This window comes from Drosophila grimshawi, unplaced genomic scaffold (genome assembly GCF_018153295.1).
Source record: "Drosophila grimshawi isolate 15287-2541.00 unplaced genomic scaffold, ASM1815329v1 contig_1377, whole genome shotgun sequence".
NCBI classification, from domain to species: domain Eukaryota; kingdom Metazoa; phylum Arthropoda; class Insecta; order Diptera; family Drosophilidae; genus Drosophila; species Drosophila grimshawi.
The window spans coordinates 7,238,395-7,256,993 of NW_025062900.1; the positions used below are offsets into that span (position 1 = coordinate 7,238,395).

Below are 18,599 nucleotides of genomic sequence, written 5' to 3' on the forward strand. Positions count from 1 at the left end.
CTTAGTTTTGTTTACTACGCACATACTTATATATAAACACACACACACACATACACTCACACATACAGACACAAGCCAACACAAACACACACATTTACGGCATAAATTTAAACAAAGAAAATGTACAAAACAAGAATTGTTAATAAAAAAAAAAATCAAAAATAATAAAAATTCACAAGTTGCATTTACAATTTGCAGATTTTTTTATCGTTGACAAATAAAGCGTTTTTCCATTATCTCAAGCTGATTTAGTGGCAGTTTTTCTGTTCAATACTTGAATAATGCTTCAAAAATTTGGTTTTTTAGTCTTAATCTCTCTCGATAGGCTCAATTCTTTGTCGTTTGTCCTATTGATAACCGGACATCTCCTTGATGCTTTGAAGATTCCTAACTTAAAAGAAGTAGAGAGCTATAACTTATTGTGTCAAACAGTTATAAATCATTTAAAAATCATTATCATAGGTGGCCTTGAATTTCTGAAAATTCTATTCACACCTCTAGAATACAAATACCTAATGTGTATATTCATTCTGATTTTGGTCTTGTAGTGTGCACAACAAAAATTTGTCTCCAATATTGAAATCTTTTGGAGCTCAGTCAGTTCTAGCTGCGAATTCATGTAAATTGTGATTTATTGTTTGTTAGCAGAACTAGTTCGGATTCGAGTCTGGCAGCAGTGCAACACTCAGGCAAAAAAAAAACTTTGCATAACATCGATTCCTTGGTCAACTTACCTCTATCCGTAAGCTCTCAACATGTGCTGGACTCCAGGTGGCTGCTGTGGCGCTCCTGCGGGCGTTCAATGCACCAACTTTTGTTTCAACTACTGGACAGGATGCCCAAGCGCCCTCTGCTGCCGGATCAGCTGTTCAACTGCTTGCCCGCCGTACCGTGGCTGCTGCGGTGGACCTCGTTGCGCGTCCTGCTAGGACATAGCTTAGAAGGATATGAGCCCAGGACCTGACCATGGAAAGTGCCCACCACTAAATCAAATTCAAAATTGTTTCTTCAGACAGTATAGGGTATATCCCAATCGTTAACACTGAAAAATATAATGTAGCTATTATAAGGATACAAATCATTCTACATAATTTGCCTCTTCTGGCATGTTTACTCCACCATGTACACGCACCAGTAACATAATTTAGGTTGCTGCATTGACTAAATGAAATGCTGTAATTTTAATGGCATGTGAGCAACGGAAAAAGAAGAATATTATGCGTTAGAATCGCAAGGGTCTACTCTATCGAACTGGTTTGATCGAATATAAGTTTATTTAAAGCACAAACAATTAAAATTTTCTTTTTTTTGTGAGTCACAATCACAATCTTCTGGTTTTCTCGGAAACTACAATGACGATTTGTACAACATTTCATCAGTTGATAACCCTAGTCAACAGAATCTGAAATAAAATGGCTGGGTTATCTGTAATTTTTCTATCTCGTCAAAATTCTTACAGATTTTTATTGATACGGTGCATTAGAATCACAAGGACGAACTCCATCGAACTGCGTATAAGAATTATCTTGGTGTAGTTATTTTAGCTAGCAGTGACACCCACTGTACATATTAAATCATAACAATAAGCCGATAAATATTTCGACTGCTGCTCCATATCGCAATCGATTTCGAAAAATAAGTTGGCAGAGCCATTTGATAATTATAATAAATACGAATCGATGAAACTATCGGAATGGCAATGCAAGAATTGCTCCACAACTGATTTGTTTGCAATAAAATTTTTGTTAGGACGCATTTAACCTGCCGCCCATGGATACGAAGTCCAACGATGATTCCGGCAGCGACTCTCTCGACAAATCAATGCAGAGCAAGTGCGTAATGGTCGACACCAGCAGCGCCGCATCGTCGGAGCCCGCAGCGGGGACAGACGACTGCAGCAGGGATTCCGCTGCACTGCGAGAGACGCCTCCGCCGCCAAGTGAACCAAAGACTGAGGAGTCCAATACCTGCAGCAGCAGCACCAGCAGCAGTAACAACAACAACAGCAACATAAGTTCAGCAAGCGCCGCTTTCGAATCGAAAGTAAAACTTATTTCCCAGAACCTCAAAGAGACAACGTTAGCCGAAATAGAAACGCCAGCGTCAGCAGATGCCGTCACAGGAGCCGAAGAGCCAAATTCCACGGACGACAGCGATCAGCGTGTGAAAAAGGTGCGCTTCCATCCGGATGTCAAAGAGAACGATGGCGGTAATCGTGTGAAAAAGAAACGACGATCAACGCGAAGCAATGCAAATCACAGCTGTGATGGCATGGATCTAGACGAGGATGATGATGACGACGATGATGAAGAAGAGGATGAGTTTGAGAATGATGAGCAGGATCAGCAGCAGGAGGAGGTTGAAGAGGAGGAAGAGTTCAATCTGGCCAAGACAATTGCCGAAGCGGAGGACTACTTAAAGCAGCATCCACTCACATTTGTCCGCCGCATCGAACAAAATGGCGAACGGATGCGTGACGGCCTCCACAATGTTGAGGAGATGCCACAGCCACAGATGCACCACCGTCGCCTGAGAAAGGAGCATGACAACGAAGATAATTTCTATAAGCGAACCAGGCCAGAGAATGGCATTGAACGTATTTTGGGCAAGGAGACAAAGGCTGGCAAGGTAAGTAAAATTAAATAGTAAATTGGAATAAAAACACCAAATGAATTCAAATTTATTAACCAGGTGGAATTTCTGTTGCGCTACGAGAATCAAGGCGGTCTCTTTTGGGAGCCAGAGGAATACATACGACACATGTGTCCAACGCTCTTAAAGTCCTACGAGAAAAATCGGGAGAGGCGCCAGCAACGTTTGGTAAGCGACTCTCATTGTTAAATGGATGCAGTAATTTAATTGATAACTTCAAATTGTACATTTCAGATGCATCATGTTGCCAAGCGTCAGAGCATGCGACAACGCTACACGGATTTCTAGTAACATAAACAACATCTAGCTTTTAGGTCTTGTATTAGGTTCCCGCAAGTAATTGTAACATTTTTGTAATATGAAGTAAAATAATTTTCTTTTGTTGAACAACTGTCAAGTATGATTTGTCATTCTGCATGTACAAAGCTATCGATAGGTGCTTTTAGTATCGCTCTCGTTCGATGCACAAACGCCTGCCATTATTTTTGGATTGATACGACATATTTGTTGCTATTTTCATGCTCAGTTGTCTGCTTATTTTCATTGCTGGCATAATTAACATTCGCGTGTCAGCGCAAGCATCGATTATTGTTGTATCACATATCGATAAGTCACTCAATCGATATAACATCAACAATCCTAGTTCTAGTTTGACGGACGCAGTCTTAAAAATTAAATGAAATAATTGAAAACTGTGTGCGAACGTGTTAAAAATCCCGCTAAACCCAATTCTCTGTGATTATAAGCGATAAACACGTTTGGTTAGCCACTTGAAAACTGTAAACGTTGGCGCTGTGAGGCCAACAAAAAAAAGTGTTCGACCAGAACAAAAGAGAAATTTTTGTGCGTGTCACCGTCCGTCATCCGCCACCCTCTTGAAAGGCCTGCGCTGCGCTGCGCAGTGCTGCGATCGGCAAGGAAACAACACAAACGGTAAAGGTAAACGTTGTCAAAATGCAATAGACTTTGCCCGATTTTCATGAGTTTCCCATTGTGACGGACGGCAGGTGAAAGTGTCAATATTATTTTAGAGGTAAGCAAGCATCACATAAGTGTATAGGTTAGTGCGTATTTATTTTCACCCTACATCGGCCGTGACTATGCGTTGTGCATGTCTGTCTATGTCCCACATTGTTTGCTTTTGCTCTTGTTTTGCGAGACTTATCAAGGAATTGCGCAGATAGCATCTATTTTCATAAATATGTCAACAAATTGAAAACAACATTTGGCCAGTCAACATATATTTAGGTCTCACACAATGCTATCGATGAATGCCAAAAACTTGCTTTATAAAATGAACAGCAGCTTGAAACCGCATAAGAAACAACCACCAAAATGCAATAGTTACAATTAAAATTTAGATCTAAAAAAATGTAAAAGTACTTTTTGATAAGATTGAAATCATTGTTTACAGAAATCTTTTGATTTATAATCCCATTCTTATGGGCGAGAAAGCTTTCTTAATAATTCGACTTATTGTTAACTCTTGGCGCCTTCATTTGTTTATATATTTGAAATCAGGTCCTTCAACTTTTTGAGATGACTATTCATTTAATTTGTCATGCACGTTTCTATTTAAAAATGCGATATTTTCCCACATTGGGCATAACCAATTTTAACATACCTCTTAATGACTGTTTAAATAGAAAATATATTAAAAGTGAAGTGTAAAATAAGATATAGTTGCGCAATATTTATTATCTGATATATATTTCCTTATTTTGGAAATTTGTAACAATATGGTATAAGGCGATGCCCTCAATTGGTGGGTGCTATGTAATGTGTATCTATGTGTTATCGATGTTGACTTGTCACTTGTTATGATATCGCTTATTGCACTCAATCTGCAGTTGTTCGCCTTTGCCTTCGCCTTTTGCACCCCGTCGCATGTCAATCAGATAACGTATGATTTTGCCTGAGACTATAAATAGTCGCTGCCCGTGCGGATTAGTTGTCTCCTTTTGCTTTTGTCATAGGTCAGCAATCATCTGGCTGCTGGTGCGTAGTAAATCTTAAGATCACAAAGAACAAAAAACGAAATATCCGTCTGCTATATGGCTGTACGGGGATGCTGCGCAGTCAAACGAATCATTGTCTTCTGTACGTGAACTTGACGTTGACCGCTGGAATTTTGTTTATTTGTTAAATGCGCGTGGCAAATTCACTCAAGTCGCTCGCTCGCTCTCATTCTCTTACACATTACTTCTCTCACACGGTCAGTCTCTCAATCACTGTCTCTCTCTCTCTGTATTTTCCTTGTTTGGTTCGTTCACCCGGGAGCAGAAGAACTACGCAACAAGCAAACAACATACGGCAACTGCCAAAAAGATAGCGAGAATAATATACGTAAGAGCTGCCAAACTGAGTGAGAGATATGCCTGAAGGAGATCAGCCACAGAAGGCCATGGATGAGCAACAGGAGCAGTCACAGCCGCCCAGTGATGCCAGCACAGAGGAGGAGCCACTGCAGAACCAGTCCCAGCAGCATACCACATCACCAGAATTAATTGTCACAGAACTTTCCGCCGAAGAGGCAAGCCAAATCACAATTTAAAAAAAACTAACCCTCAGCTGTTTCTTGTCTAACGATTGCCAAATTATTTTATTTAGATACGTGCACGTCGCTTGCGCACTTTGGCGGCTAGAAGCAACGTGTCCCAACCAACTGCCACGGCCCCTTTAGCAGAAGAGAAGGCACCACGCAATCCGCCCAGCGAATCGCGATTGGTGCGCGAGGTGTCGGCCAGCTCGAAGGCAGTGCCCATAACATGGCCAGAACTGGGCAGCAGCAACAACAACAGCAGCAGCAAGGCCGACATGGATGTCGAAATGAAATCGGTTGTATCAACGCCCATACAGGATGTAGAAATGACAGCTGCACCCGTCGCATCAGCATTGTGCTTACCACCCATCGCCGTACAGAACAATTCGGCGGAACCGCCCCAGACGCCGCAGGCCGTGTCTAACACGGAGCCGTCGCGACTGAAGAGCTTGGATGAGCGCAGTGAGCAGCTGTTGTCCAAGCTGTTAAATGCAACGTGGAATGAATATGGTAGTGGATCGATTATTTGTGCACAGACAGCTAGCTTTTTGGAACTGTATCCGGCGCTGCGCTTCAATTTTGAGCCAATCATATCGAGTGTGCTGCTAGAGACGGCCTACAAGTTCTACAATGATGAGGTGGACGATAGCTTCAAGGTCGAGGGCGAGGCGACATTGACGGCCACCGGTCTGGGCGATGCCAATGGTGATGACAAGGAATTCTCCTCAGCCAAAAAGATCAAAAGCGACGATACCGAAGTCCAGGAAATACTCGCCAATGCTGTTGCTTCCAGTGCCACCGCCGAAGAGGATCCCCGCGCCAGCGCCAGTGCCACGCCCAGCCAGACCGAGATGCCGTCGGGCGATACGGGTGTTGCTTGTGTGGTTCCCACACCTCTGAACATCGTGACCACCTCCAAGCACAATGCAATGCTCCACTTGTTGCGCTGCTATCAAAACTATCACACTGAGCGCGAGAGGGGCAACAGAGCTCAAATGGATCCCGACGAGCAACGCATTCAGCAGGTGTTGCGGCTAGCCTTTGATAATATTATGCGGATGGCGGTGCTGATTTTGACGGATCGCATACAGCACAATCTCAACTATCAGCTGGATCAGTCCACACTCCTGGAGCTGATGTATATGGATCGTGTGAGCGAGGCGTTTCTCATCGATCTGGTGGCCGAAACACATCAACAGACCGGCGTGTTTGACACTATTTTTGGCCAATTGCTGCGTGGCCTTTTCAGTGGCATGCAACGCAACATTTGCAACTCGAAGATCAACACCCAACAGATCGAATGGCTGGCCAAACTGATGGTCATCAAGGTGGGCAATGTGCGACCCATAGCCGATTTGTTATCCCGCCAGCCCAACTATATACCGCCCATATGTACCAAGATACCGGGGCGTGAAATCGTCAAATGTAGCTTCCTCGGACCCTTTCTGTCCGTTTCACTGTTTGCCGAGGAGAATGTCAAGTTCGCGGAGTTCAGCACCAAAAACAAACTCGAGGATACGGCCACCTCGCGGCTGCGTTGGGTGAGTAGCCTGATCCACATTTAAACTCCAGTTATTGTTGCTAATTTATTCATTTTATAAATAGGAGCTGCACTCGATGCGCAATCACATGCACACCGTTTTCCATTCGCTGTGCGTTAACGCCAGTAGCCGTCCCAAGACACTGGAGTACATCTCCCAGATCCTGCGATACAACGATCGCCGCGTGCAGTTCGCCAGCGATGAGAAGCTACTCGCTCGCGATGGTTTCGTTATCAATTTGATGAATGTGCTGCAGCAGTTGTCGGTCAAGATCAAACTGGATCGCATCGAGCCGAATTTCCACTATTATAGCAACTCACTGGTCAACATTGAACAGGACACAAAGATCCGTTACAGCGAGGAGGAGTACAAGAGCTTTTTGGCTCGTGATTTTGCAACACCAGTATCGAATGTGAACTTCCAGACACAATGCTGGTTCCTCACACTGCAGGCGCATCATCTTGGCTATCTGCCGGCCATACAGCGCTATCGCCAAAAGGTGCGCGCCATAAAGGAGCTGCAGAAGCTAATTGACGAACTGGATCGCACCAAGCCGCATTGGGTCAACTCTCGTTATGCCAATCGCAACAATCAGTTCAAGGAGCGTTGGGAAAAGCAGCTGCGCAAACTAAATCGGTGAATCACTGAATCACTTGGCAATAATAAATTTTAACTCTTTCCTATTAATATCAATAATTATTTATATTGCAGCTCAAAGACGTGCAGTGAGATAACGCTGCTTGATCCAGCGCTGCTGCAGCGCTGCACCGAATTCTATTCGACGGTGTGCGAGTTTATGCTTTACCAATTTGAGGGGCGTGCCATTGAGGGACCGTTTATCTCGAAGCTGCCGGTGCAGCAACTGAAACCGACTGACGCATTTTCCGCACTGCCCGAGTGGTATATCGATGATATTGCCGAGTTCATATTGTTTGCCATGCAGCATGCCAATGTGGACATAAGGCAGGGCATCGATCATTCGATCATCACGTGGCTGCTGACTTGTGTCTGCGCTTCGCATCTCATCAAGAATCCCTATGTAACTGCCAAGTTAGTTGAGGTCATGTTTGTCTTCTCGCTGAAGCCGGCCAATTCGGTAAATACAGCGGTAAGCAAAAAACAGTATCCCAAATGAAAACCGTTACTGACTATATTCTTGTTGTTGACAGATGTGGAATCATGAGCTGGCACAGAATGCACTGGTCAGCGCACTAATGCGATTTTATGTGGACGTAGAGACAACTGGCCAAAGCACTGAGTTTTACGATAAGTTTACTATAAGGTAAAATGGCGCACTTCAATTATATATAATTTTAAATACTAATTATTATTGCTGCCTCAACAGATACCACATTAGCCATCTGTTCAAATCCATGTGGGAGAATCCCATACATCGACAGGCTGTTATCTGTGAGTCGAGGCAGGGCAATCAGTTTGTCAAGTTTGTCAATATGCTAATGAATGACACAACCTTCCTGCTGGACGAATGCCTTGAAAATCTAAAGCGCATTCATCTAACGCAACAGCTGATGTCCGACGTGCAGAACTGGAGCGGCATGAGTGCCGAGCAGCAGCAGAGTCGCCTCACCCAGCTGGCAACGGATGAACGACAATGCCGTTCATATTTAACGCTTGCCCGCGAGACTGTTGATCTATTTCATTATCTAACTGTAAGTTGGCCTATTGCGCATTTGCTAAACATTTGGATATTAATTGTTTTCTGTTGTTGCACACGCAGAGCGATATCAAGGAACCGTTTATGCGCGCCGAGCTGGTTGATCGCCTGAGCTCAATGCTTAACTTTAATTTAAAACAATTAGCTGGACCCAAGTGCAACGATCTGAAAGTGAAGAACCCAACCAAATATGGCTGGGAGCCGCGCAGCTTGTTGGCCCAAATCTTTGACATATATCTCCACCTGGACTGTGATAGATTCGCGCAGGCTTTGGCCGCCGACGAGCGCTCATTCGATGTGCACATTTGCAACGAGGCGGCGTCCCGCATCAAACGCCTAGCACTACGCTCCGGCGTGGAGGTGGAGCGCTTCAAAGCGCTCACCCAGAGAGCTCATGAGATTTACGGTGCGTCCTCCACGTTAGCCTGATTCTCTTGCAGCAAATAACTAATGGATTTTGTAAATTTGTATTGCAGTTTCAAATCAACAGACTGAGGATGAATGCGCCGATGCGCCCGATGAGTTTAAGGATCCGCTAATGGATACACTGATGTCGGATCCGGTTGTATTGCCCTCTGGCACCATTATGGATCGTGCAATTATCACACGTCATCTGCTCAATAGCTGCACGGATCCGTTCAATCGGCAACATCTCACCGAAGACATGCTGGTGCCCAATATTGAGCTGAAGCAGCGCATCGATGCATGGCGCAAGGAGCAGCGCGGCAAGCGGCAGAACAATAGCTAAGCTAATCTACAGGCATACGACGTAGTAGTTTAATGTGCAGTTTTAGTGTCTACCTATATCTCTATACAAATATATATGCTATTATTAACTGAATGTATATGCGAATTAACAGCAGCTAAGATTTAGTTGATTTCCTTTTGTTTTGAGGGGGGGATAGTCGCAGTCGTTTCTAAATATTCTCTGTCAGAACTCTTTGTATGTTTGGAAGAATGCAATAATTGATAAAAGTGCAAGATGTTATTATTGCTTAATTAATATTATTATTATCATTTCGTTTTTTTTTTTTTTTGTATAATTTCATAAAAACCAATTTCACTGCATAAATTCACGTTCACACTTTGCTTTAGTTATTATAATAAATATATATACTTTGTAATTTGAATTTCATGTGGCTGGTGGTTTTCTGCTTCAGATGCTCGATGTTCCGAGCCACGGCTACGCCAGAAAGTGTTTTTTGTTTTATAAATGTTTAGATAGATGCCAGTGCTTGGCTCGGGCTTAACAAAAAGTTTGGAATTTAATTGCAACTTGGAATTTACAATAAAGTTTTAATGAAGCGTATCTCTAATATAAATTATACATACATATACATAATATAAATGTGTGTGTATTTGTAACTGTAACTGTAACTGCATGCATGTATTTGTTGTCTCGCTCAGTCTCAGATGGGTGCATGGGCCTGGAGATTTGGATTGATTGGGAGGAGGAAGAGGAGGAGGAGGTGGCGGATGGAGGAGGGGACAGTCAGGACAGTTACCAGAAGGGGCACCAGCCAATATAGCACTGGCAGAGGTTCTCATTGTTCGTCGCCTGCTGTATGAGCAGCTCCACCTGCTGCTGCTCCGTCATCTTGCTCATTTGGAAATCGGTGCCGGTCAATTTGCGATTGACCCGCTGTATGACCATGCTGGCCTTGCCGCTGGTCACATCCGCCACATTGGATAGGGCGCCGTGCGGCAACTGTGGCTCATACGTCTTGGACTTGGCCATCGGATTGCCCTGCAGCAGAGACTCCTGTTCATTGGAGTTGCTCGGACTGCCGCCACTTCCGACAGCTGCCGCCGACGACGTCGTCGTCGTCTCATTCGCCTTCTTGTCCACATCGAGGAGTCGCCAGTTGAGCAACGGATCGTAGACGAATGCCTCAAGCACGGCCATCAGTGAGTCCTTGTTGCGTCGCAGCACGAGCATCACACTCTCGCAAGTGCGTCGATAGGTGCCCTCAATGCCCGTCACCTCCATCGCCTTGATCAGCATCCGTGTCAGCCGGAACGGTATTTTCTCCGGAAACTTTTCACGTGTCATTGCCACCTCGAAACAATCACCGAAATCGATGTGTAGAATTTTACCACTCATGCGATCCAACATCAAATTGGATGGATGTCGATCCCCCAGGCCGAGTATATAGCCCACCATGGACATGACCGCCAAGGAGCGTGTGTAATTGTTGCGTCGCTCGAACCACAATTCCGATGACGGTGACTTTAGCCAGAGCAGCATGGCCAGATCATCGCCTTGCGTCTGTCCCAAAGCATATTCGAAGACCTCAACCTTTTGCATGAGCGTCAGATGATCGTAGTCGGGCGCATAGTTGAGCATGGTGCGATGCTCCTGATTAAGCGGCACCTTCTTCTTGTCGCGATAATCACGGATCAACGTGTGCAGCGTATCACAGTGCGGCACCCAGCCAATCAGTCCGGAATTGGTGCTCAGCGGAATGACCGCATAGCGTTGAATGGCCAGATTGCGCCGGAACGTATCCGGATCGTCGAGCAGCAGTGTGTTGACCAGCGAGAATAGCTGCATTACACGCTCATCCTGCCGCAGATCCTCGTGCCCCTTCAACAGATACATATAGTCCTTGCCGTTGGAGCCACGTATGCAAAGTTTGCGCGGCCGCTGCTTGGACGTGATCACCTGCAGATTGGTCTTGATATGGCTAATGCGTATCAGCTCCTGGCCGGGATTATATGAGCCCGGCACAGCCAATTCCAGATTCTTGCACGTCATCAGCTTGGGCGACACATAAGGCAACTCCAGCGATGTCAGCTGCGGCAGCTGTCGCGAAATCTTCTGAAACACATGATAATAGATATCCCAGGCACGATCCAGATCCATGAGCACCGCTGAAGTCTTGTAGCGTTGCGTCCACTCGTACGCCTCGGTCAGTTCACGGCCGTACGCCTGCGAGAAGGATGTCTCCTTGAGGGTTTGCGGTCCGCGGTCCAGCATTGCGTGCAACGGTTCCAGAATCTCGAACATGCCCTTCACATTGCGATCCCCAAAGTAGAGACGTGATGCCTCCTCCAATCCTTCGTGCCACTGCTCGTGCCACAGTATGGCCACACGAATCAGCTCCTCGCTGCACATGACCGCCTGCTCGACGAGAGTCGGTGAATGTTTGCGCATCGAATCGAGCACTTTGAAGGCGGCATTTTTACGCGATAGCGATGCCGACTTGGAGGCAACGGTCAGGGGATAAACGAGCGCCTGCGGATGATTCTTGCCAACGTCGATGAGCAGCGTATGGATGAGTTGGCCGACCAGTCGCCGATGTGTATCGATGCGTGCAATTAACTGTGGTATCACCTGCAGCCAGGTATTGATCTCGATCACCTTCATGCCAGAGTCGAGCGCATGAAAAACCTCAGCATGATGGCCATAGTCAAACCACAGGGTCAACAGACGCAGCGTATCCTGCAGCGAATTGCCTTGGATCAGGCTAATCGAACGGAAGAAACCCTGCACCGCCGGCACCGCATATTTCTGGATGATGGAACGATCGCTGTCCAGACCAGAGGGCGATTTCTCGCGCACCACCTTGAAGTTCATGTAGGCCCACAGATGCCAGGCCTTGTACCAGTTGGGATCATAGGATGTCGCCTGGGCAAAGCACTCGAGAGCACCCTTCACCGCGTCCTGATTGGAACGATTCTCGTGCTGTTTGTTCTGCCACGTGGCCAGGCGCAGATAGCAGCGAGCCATCAGACGCTGATCCTGCGGCTTGCGTGCCTCTGGCGGCAGGCAAGTCAGTTGGGCACTATACGTATTAACAAAGTCATCCAGCTGCTTGTAGGCCAGCTCGGGCTCGCCGGACCCAGCCAGATATTTGGTATATGCATACGTGACCTGGGGCAGATTGCAGGGCAACGGTTCATCCGGCGCCAGCTGCGGATCGGTGCCCAGCAGCATGACCAACGTCTTGTGCGACAAATACAGAGAGCCGCTCTTGCGACAGAGACTGGCATACTTTAGCCAGGTGTGTATATCCTCGTGCGGCTTGACGACCAGCGAATGCACCTGGATGATGCGACGCCAATCCTCAACCAGACGCTGACCGCCCTGCAAACGTTTCCACCACATCGCTTTCAGCGGTTCGCGACGATCCGGTATGAGTTTGTATTGGATAACCTCCTCCAGTTCGGCAAGCATTTGGACACAGACCATGGCGCCATAGGCACGTTCATAGGATTCACCCGCCATGGAGGTCAGTTCGGTGTCCAGCAAATCTCGCGTCTCATCGATCAAACGCTGTGCCGTCTCGTACTCCTCGCGGTGAACGGCCAGCACGGCGCGATAATAGCTGCCATCCTGGGTGTCGACGGGAATGCAGCGCACATACTCCTGCATACCCTCCCAATCCTGTAGGCCCCAGGCGGCAACGGCGGCCAATGGACTCGCCCTGGCCTTGTCCTCGGTACTGAATTTGGGCCATTCCTCTTTGCACTTGCTACTCAGCTGCGACCAATCGCCGAGCGCCTCCAGGCAACGCATGTGACCCAGACGCGCCTCCAGATCATTTGTGTCCGCATTCAAATTGAGCTGATAGTGATGCAGAGCCTGATCCCAATTGTGTAGCTTCTCGTACCAGCGTCCGTGGACATTGCCCTTGTTCGCCGAATTGCGATAGGTGGTGAGCAATCCCTCGGCTGCCTCGCGCTGCTGCAGCTTGTTATTGATGAGGATTAGCGATTCGAAGACGGGCGCCTCCTGGCGCTCCACAAACTCCTTCTCCTTGTAGCGCAGGGCTTTCGCATAGGCACGACACGCCATCGCCCGGGTGCCCAGCAGTTGGGTCTCAAACGGAATGGGATCACGATCACAGTGCTCCATAAATTCGGCCAGATTGAGAATGGTCTGTGTGATCTCTGGCATGTCTGTGATCTTCAGTGCCTGGATCAGCGATTGGGTTAGTTCGTCTTTATGCTCTTTCGACAGTTTCGTCCAGCAGGAGATGAAGGCGGCATTAAAGAGATCCCGCAGCAGGGTATCGTAATCCTGGGCGAGGACACAGCAGGCGCGCAACGCATGTGACGGCGACTCCTTGAGCAAACCGACGGACAGACGCTTCAGCCACTCGACCCAGTCATCCTTGGAGACGCGACGCGACACTTGCCACGCAGTGCGCAACGCTGTCGTTGAAACCTTTAGATTCTTACTGCTGCTATTGCTGTCCAGGACAAAGGGTTCATTGTATTTGGCTTGGCGCTGGCCAAAATGAATGCCAATGCCAAAACTAATGCCGCACGGATCGGCCAGGGTGCTATTGGATTGGATGCGGGTAAGTAGCTTCTCATATTCGGGGTCCACGATCCGATGACGACTCATGGTGCGTTGCACCATGGGCACAAATACCAGATACTTTTTGCCCAGCTGTTTGACTAGGGAACGCAACGTGGTCATTGCCTGTTCCCGCAGCTCTGGTTCGGTTTCGAGCACACGCACCAACGGATGAATGATGCGTGACGAGTAATCGGAGAAATCCAATTGACCGGCCAGCACACTAATGGTCTCCAGGGCAACCAGCGAGACCTGCTGCGGCACATAGGGTGAATCAAAGAACTTAATTATGGGCGGCAGAATCAATGGTAAATAGTAGCCCAGAGTGCTGCCAAATTTCTGCAGTGCCTGGAGCAGTCGACGTGTGTCCATGCGATCCTTGGAGCTATCCTGTTGCAGACCACGCAAAATTTGTGGTATTAACTGCGCCAGATAATCCCGAAACTCGCAGCCCAACGCGAGGGCAATCTGTTCAATCAGATTGATCAGCGTGGAGTGCAGCGGCGTATTGATTGTCCAGAATTCCTTGATCAGCTTGAAGATGTCATCCATGTAGCTGATGATGTGCAGCTTGACAAAGGCCACAAGGATGGCCAGCTGCTGGAAGAGGAACTCGCGCAGATTATTGTCAGCCGTGCGCACATTGTCCAACAGATTGGGCAGCACCTGGGCCAAATAAGGCACACATTTGATGCCCAGCGTGTGAAAGATAAAGGTGACGGCCTGCACAACACTGGTGTGACGGGTGCTCAGCGTGGGATCGCGTAGGATGCGCATGAGTGCGGCAATTGCCACGGCCGGATAGTATTCATCTAGGGCATTGCCCATATTGACGAGCAGTTCGGCCGACGAGATGTCCTGGCTCTCATCCGATTTGCCATCGGAGTAGGCAATTAGCACATTATCCTTTTGGCTATCGATCAGACCCTTGTTCATCTTGTGCTTGTACGGATCCATAGCGCCAAGCAGACCCAACACACGAATCGTCTCACGTCGTATGGAGCGACGCTGTTCGGTCTTCAGAAAATTGATGAGTATATCGATGAGAACCGGATATTTGTGATAGGGGCTAACCACACGACCTGTGGCGCTAATCAGCTGACCCAGTGTCCAGAGGGCCACGCCCCGTTTGTCTGGACTGCCCGCATCCCCGAGCATCTCGAGCAGTATAGAGAGCAACTCGTCTGCCCACAATTCCATTTCATTGGAGCCACCATTGACCTCGGCCAAATCACCAATTGTACGCAGCACATTGAGCACCACGCCCGGATTCGATTCCGGTTCGTGCAGCTTGGGCACTAGTGCCTTCAGTATAGGATTCATGTAGGATGAAATGAGACGCGGTGTGCTAATGACTAGATGATCCAGCATTCGTGCGCTCTGCTCCTTGTTGCGACTCATACCCGAGTACTTCAGATCCGTGAGCAGCTCGATCATTGTGGTGCGCAATTTGGGCATCACATAGGCGGGATTCATGGACGACAGTCGTCCAATGGTGACCATGGCCAGTTCACGTATCTCAAAGATCTCATCGTGCAGCGTAATGAAGAGCGCATTAAGCGATTCCGGCTGCGCCAGTTTCGCATCGAATGTCTCATCCAGCGAGCGGAGAATGCGGATGCGCACATTGTAATCCATATCCGTGATGGCCACCGTCAGCAGGCGTTCAATCACATGCGACACCGTATCGCTCAACGTCTTGGAGTTCTCCATGCTCTCCGCCGAATCTTTTACGGCCAGCTTGAGCAGACGCGTGCACGTTTGCACCGCTTCCAGGCGAATCTCCTGCTGCTCGTGCACAATGAAAAAGTCCGCACAGCTGCAAAGGATCGAGTTAATTATATATATTAGTCAATGTTATCATTTATATATTATATATAATCTAATAATATGCAATCTACAAAATAATCTTTAACTTTACTCACCGTTGCACAAAGTCCAGCATATTCTGCTCCTGGAAATTGAAGGTGCCCAGCGTGCGGAGAGCGAGGACAATGGTTGGACTATCGGCACTCTGCAGCATCAGGGAGGCATCAATGCTAATGGGTGGCATGGTGGCATACGGAATGGCCGCCGGCTTATTCATCAGCACCTGGAAGAGCACACCAATCAGACCTTCGGTAATGGCCGACTTCAGTTCCGACACATTCTCCGCCAGTTCGCGCAGGCAAACGGTCAACGCCGGCGACAGACCCGTGTGGAACATCTGCTCAAGTATTTCTCGTACATCCTCCGCGATTTGGGATTTGACAGCATGCGCCAGGAGCGTGATGCACGCAAAGACTGTCGCATCGACGGGCACTTTACGTTTGCTGGCTAATTCCTTGAGTGGCAGCGCCTGCTTAATGTTGCTCATGATGGGCTTGAGCAGATTCTCAATGTCGCTCTCGACAGCGACGGCTATGTAGCCAATTGTGATGTAGGCCACATTGCGATCCTTTTCCTTGCCACGCAATATCGCCATTAAATGTGCCACACACCTATTTAGATATTGCTCCACGAACACCTCACGATTAAAAGCGGCCAAACGTGGCATTATCTGCAGCAGCGCCTGCTGCACATACAGTGACTTTGACGAACGCTGCTCCAGCACATTGTCGCAAATTTTGATGAAGTGCTTCTTAAGTATCTCGTGCGCGTAAGCGGATTCCAGCACATTGTGCTGCAAGCAAAGAAGGGAGTTAATCAATATCAGCAAGCCAATCAAAATAATCAATATAAATATGACTCTTTTCATGAAGCAGTTTGGACTATTCCAAATGCGATTAGAGAATACTCCGCAATTCTTTAATACTCACGCTTGCCAGCTTATTGCCAATGCCATTGTGCTGCTCGCTATCCATGTGCATCTGTGTGCTACCCAGCTTATCCACAAAGGGCACCTTCAGGCGCGGCACAATCGTGGTTAGCTGACTGCCCACAGATGAGGAGCTGCCCGCCTCCAGAAACTTGTTGTGCTGCGACTTTGGGAAGAGCTTCTTCAGCGTTGTATATTGTCGCTCCCATTGCGCATTGGCGCAACGGAAGAGCTCGTTGAAGACGATGAGGCCGCCGTGTATGCGATCGTCGCGCGTCATTCCCTTCTGCTCCTTGCCCGTGAGCACTTCGGTCTTGAAGCTGTTGCTCGCCTCCTCGTAGCAGATGTTATACCATTGCGGCTCGCTCGATTGCTTGGTGCTCTCGCGCTGTGCCGTGACGATGAGGGCGGCTCGTAGTGCCTCGCCAGCTGATTTGCGTATCGCTGGCTTTGGATCGAAGATCGCGTTGAATATGTGCTCGAAAAACGTAAGAATCTGCTGATAGAAATACGTGGGCAGCGCAATGGCCAATTCTCGTAAAATGAAGACGGCCGCATGACGGCGATACTGCAAGAATAAATTAAGAATTACATATCAAAAATGGTTAAGAGTAAATAAACGATAAGATATCAAGTTTAAAGCACATATTTTTGCTTCTGTCTGTTAAATAAATTAGAACAGCTTTATTTTTAGTTGTTTACTAATTTGTAGTACAGAATTTAATTAATCTGTCTCTGTAGAGATTTATCAGTTCACAGCTTAAATAAGTACGCACCTCTTGTCGGTCGCCGCTGAGCATCTCGAAGGCCTTTTTGATGTCAAAGTCAAAGGATTCAGCTCCCTTAGAGCCGGGCATATTAGCCAGTTTGACCAAGGAGCGAGCCGCTATTTCCATGATGGACACATCGTTAATGAGCAGTAGATCACGCAAGCGATTGAGGTAGGGAGAGATACCTTTGCGCGTTATCAAGGCATCGCCGCTAATGAGGCACTCTAAAACAGAAATCAGGCGAAAATTAGCTTTTTCCTGAAATTGTGCTGCAGAAAAGCGATACTCACTCATTGCGAGGGCGCCACCCTTTTTCTCGTTGATGTCCGGTGAGTTGACCATGTTAAAGATGTGATGATCGAAATCGTCAAAGAATTTCATTAGCTCCTCCTGAGACATTTCACGCAGTTCCGTTTTGACATACAGAAAGAGATCCTGCGCCGCCTTGTTTTGCACATTGCGATTGCGGGACTTGAGCCCGTTAACGAAGTGCTGCACATTCGATGGTGTCGACATGTTGATGCTACAATTCAATCTTGGGTCAGGGGAGAAGCCCCAAGCGCCTGCAATGCGAAGCAGGTGCACCCACGTCCAGTTGAGACTTTGAGGTTATAGTTCGCTTGCCCGGAATCGGAGAGTCTGTCTGGGCACGTCACGCAATAATCCACAGCCTGTGTTCGGCACTCTCACATGTTTCTTTTATGCGTTGCAGCGCGACAATCTTAACCGAATTGGCTCTATACTTATATTTTGTTCCCTAAATTTCTTGTTTTTCTGTTTTCGCTTTGAGTTTGTTTTGCAGGCGAGAAGGTAGTAGAGATGGGTGTACGCATTTAACTAGCTCCGTGCTGTGCGATAGTAAACCTATCGATTATTGAGTGTAAATGCTCGTTGCATCGATAGCACACATTGTGTCCCTGCACGAACCAACATACAGCAGCTGTTCGGTTTGACAAGCTTACTGAATTATAATCGTAAAATGCACAGATTTTATATGTGCGTCTATTTAATTAAAATGTTATTGCATGAAATATTGTAAGATTGCTAGAAGCTTGGTAGAGTTTAATGAAAATTAATGAAATTCATATCAATAAGTATAAGTATAATTCAAGAAGTAAGAAAACAATTAAGTATTTATACATTTATAAATTTACATATATAAATTTCGTTTAGACAAACAAAATGCTTATTCATGTCAGTTTTAGTCTGCGATGCACAAAAAAAATAAAATAAAACTAATTGGCGCAAATTTTCGATTCTATAAATTTGCGATTTTAGAATTATCGAGTTTCGATTGTAAGCATCGGAAATAAA

At 46.9% G+C, this 18,599-nt stretch overlaps 3 protein-coding genes and 1 long non-coding RNA gene across 5 annotated transcripts; 2 read left to right on the forward strand and 2 right to left on the reverse strand.

Moving 5' to 3' along the window:
* Positions 1-641: 641 nt before the first annotated feature.
* Positions 642-1,522, reverse strand: LOC116805302. Its single transcript, XR_004365110.1, has 2 exons — positions 1,458-1,522; positions 642-1,402 (listed from the first exon to the last, which is right to left on the reverse strand). It is a non-coding gene; the product is annotated as an uncharacterized LOC116805302 (long non-coding RNA).
* A 145-nt stretch (positions 1,523-1,667) lies between these two features.
* On the forward strand, positions 1,668-3,042 carry LOC6562787 (nucleomorphin). Its single transcript, XM_001988816.2, has 3 exons — positions 1,668-2,628; positions 2,692-2,820; positions 2,887-3,042. The coding sequence occupies exons 1-3, from the start codon at positions 1,771-1,773 to the stop codon at positions 2,938-2,940; spliced, it is 1,041 nt and encodes a 346-aa protein (XP_001988852.1). The 5' UTR covers positions 1,668-1,770; the 3' UTR covers positions 2,941-3,042.
* A 285-nt stretch (positions 3,043-3,327) lies between these two features.
* LOC6562100 (ubiquitin conjugation factor E4 B) lies at positions 3,328-9,251 on the forward strand. Of its 2 annotated transcripts, none has more exons than XM_001988815.3 (9): positions 3,328-3,685; positions 4,936-5,185; positions 5,263-6,735; positions 6,800-7,371; positions 7,447-7,843; positions 7,905-8,017; positions 8,081-8,405; positions 8,474-8,816; positions 8,887-9,251. In XM_001988815.3, exons 2-9 carry the CDS (start codon positions 5,027-5,029, stop codon positions 9,156-9,158), a joined length of 3,654 nt encoding a protein of 1,217 aa, XP_001988851.1. In that variant the 5' UTR covers positions 3,328-3,685; positions 4,936-5,026; the 3' UTR covers positions 9,159-9,251. The 2 variants fall into 2 exon arrangements, with proteins under 2 accessions (XP_001988851.1, XP_032592262.1); XM_032736371.2 differs by lacking the exon at positions 3,328-3,685 and adding an exon at positions 4,595-4,650.
* Positions 9,252-9,474: 223 nt separating this feature from the next.
* Positions 9,475-18,080, reverse strand: LOC6562099 (serine/threonine-protein kinase Tor). Its single transcript, XM_001988814.3, has 5 exons — positions 17,576-18,080; positions 17,292-17,509; positions 16,517-17,083; positions 15,644-16,380; positions 9,475-15,537 (listed from the first exon to the last, which is right to left on the reverse strand). Exons 1-5 carry the CDS (start codon positions 17,799-17,801, stop codon positions 9,912-9,914), a joined length of 7,374 nt encoding a protein of 2,457 aa, XP_001988850.1. The 5' UTR covers positions 17,802-18,080; the 3' UTR covers positions 9,475-9,911.
* Between the last annotated feature and the right edge of the window lie 519 nt (positions 18,081-18,599).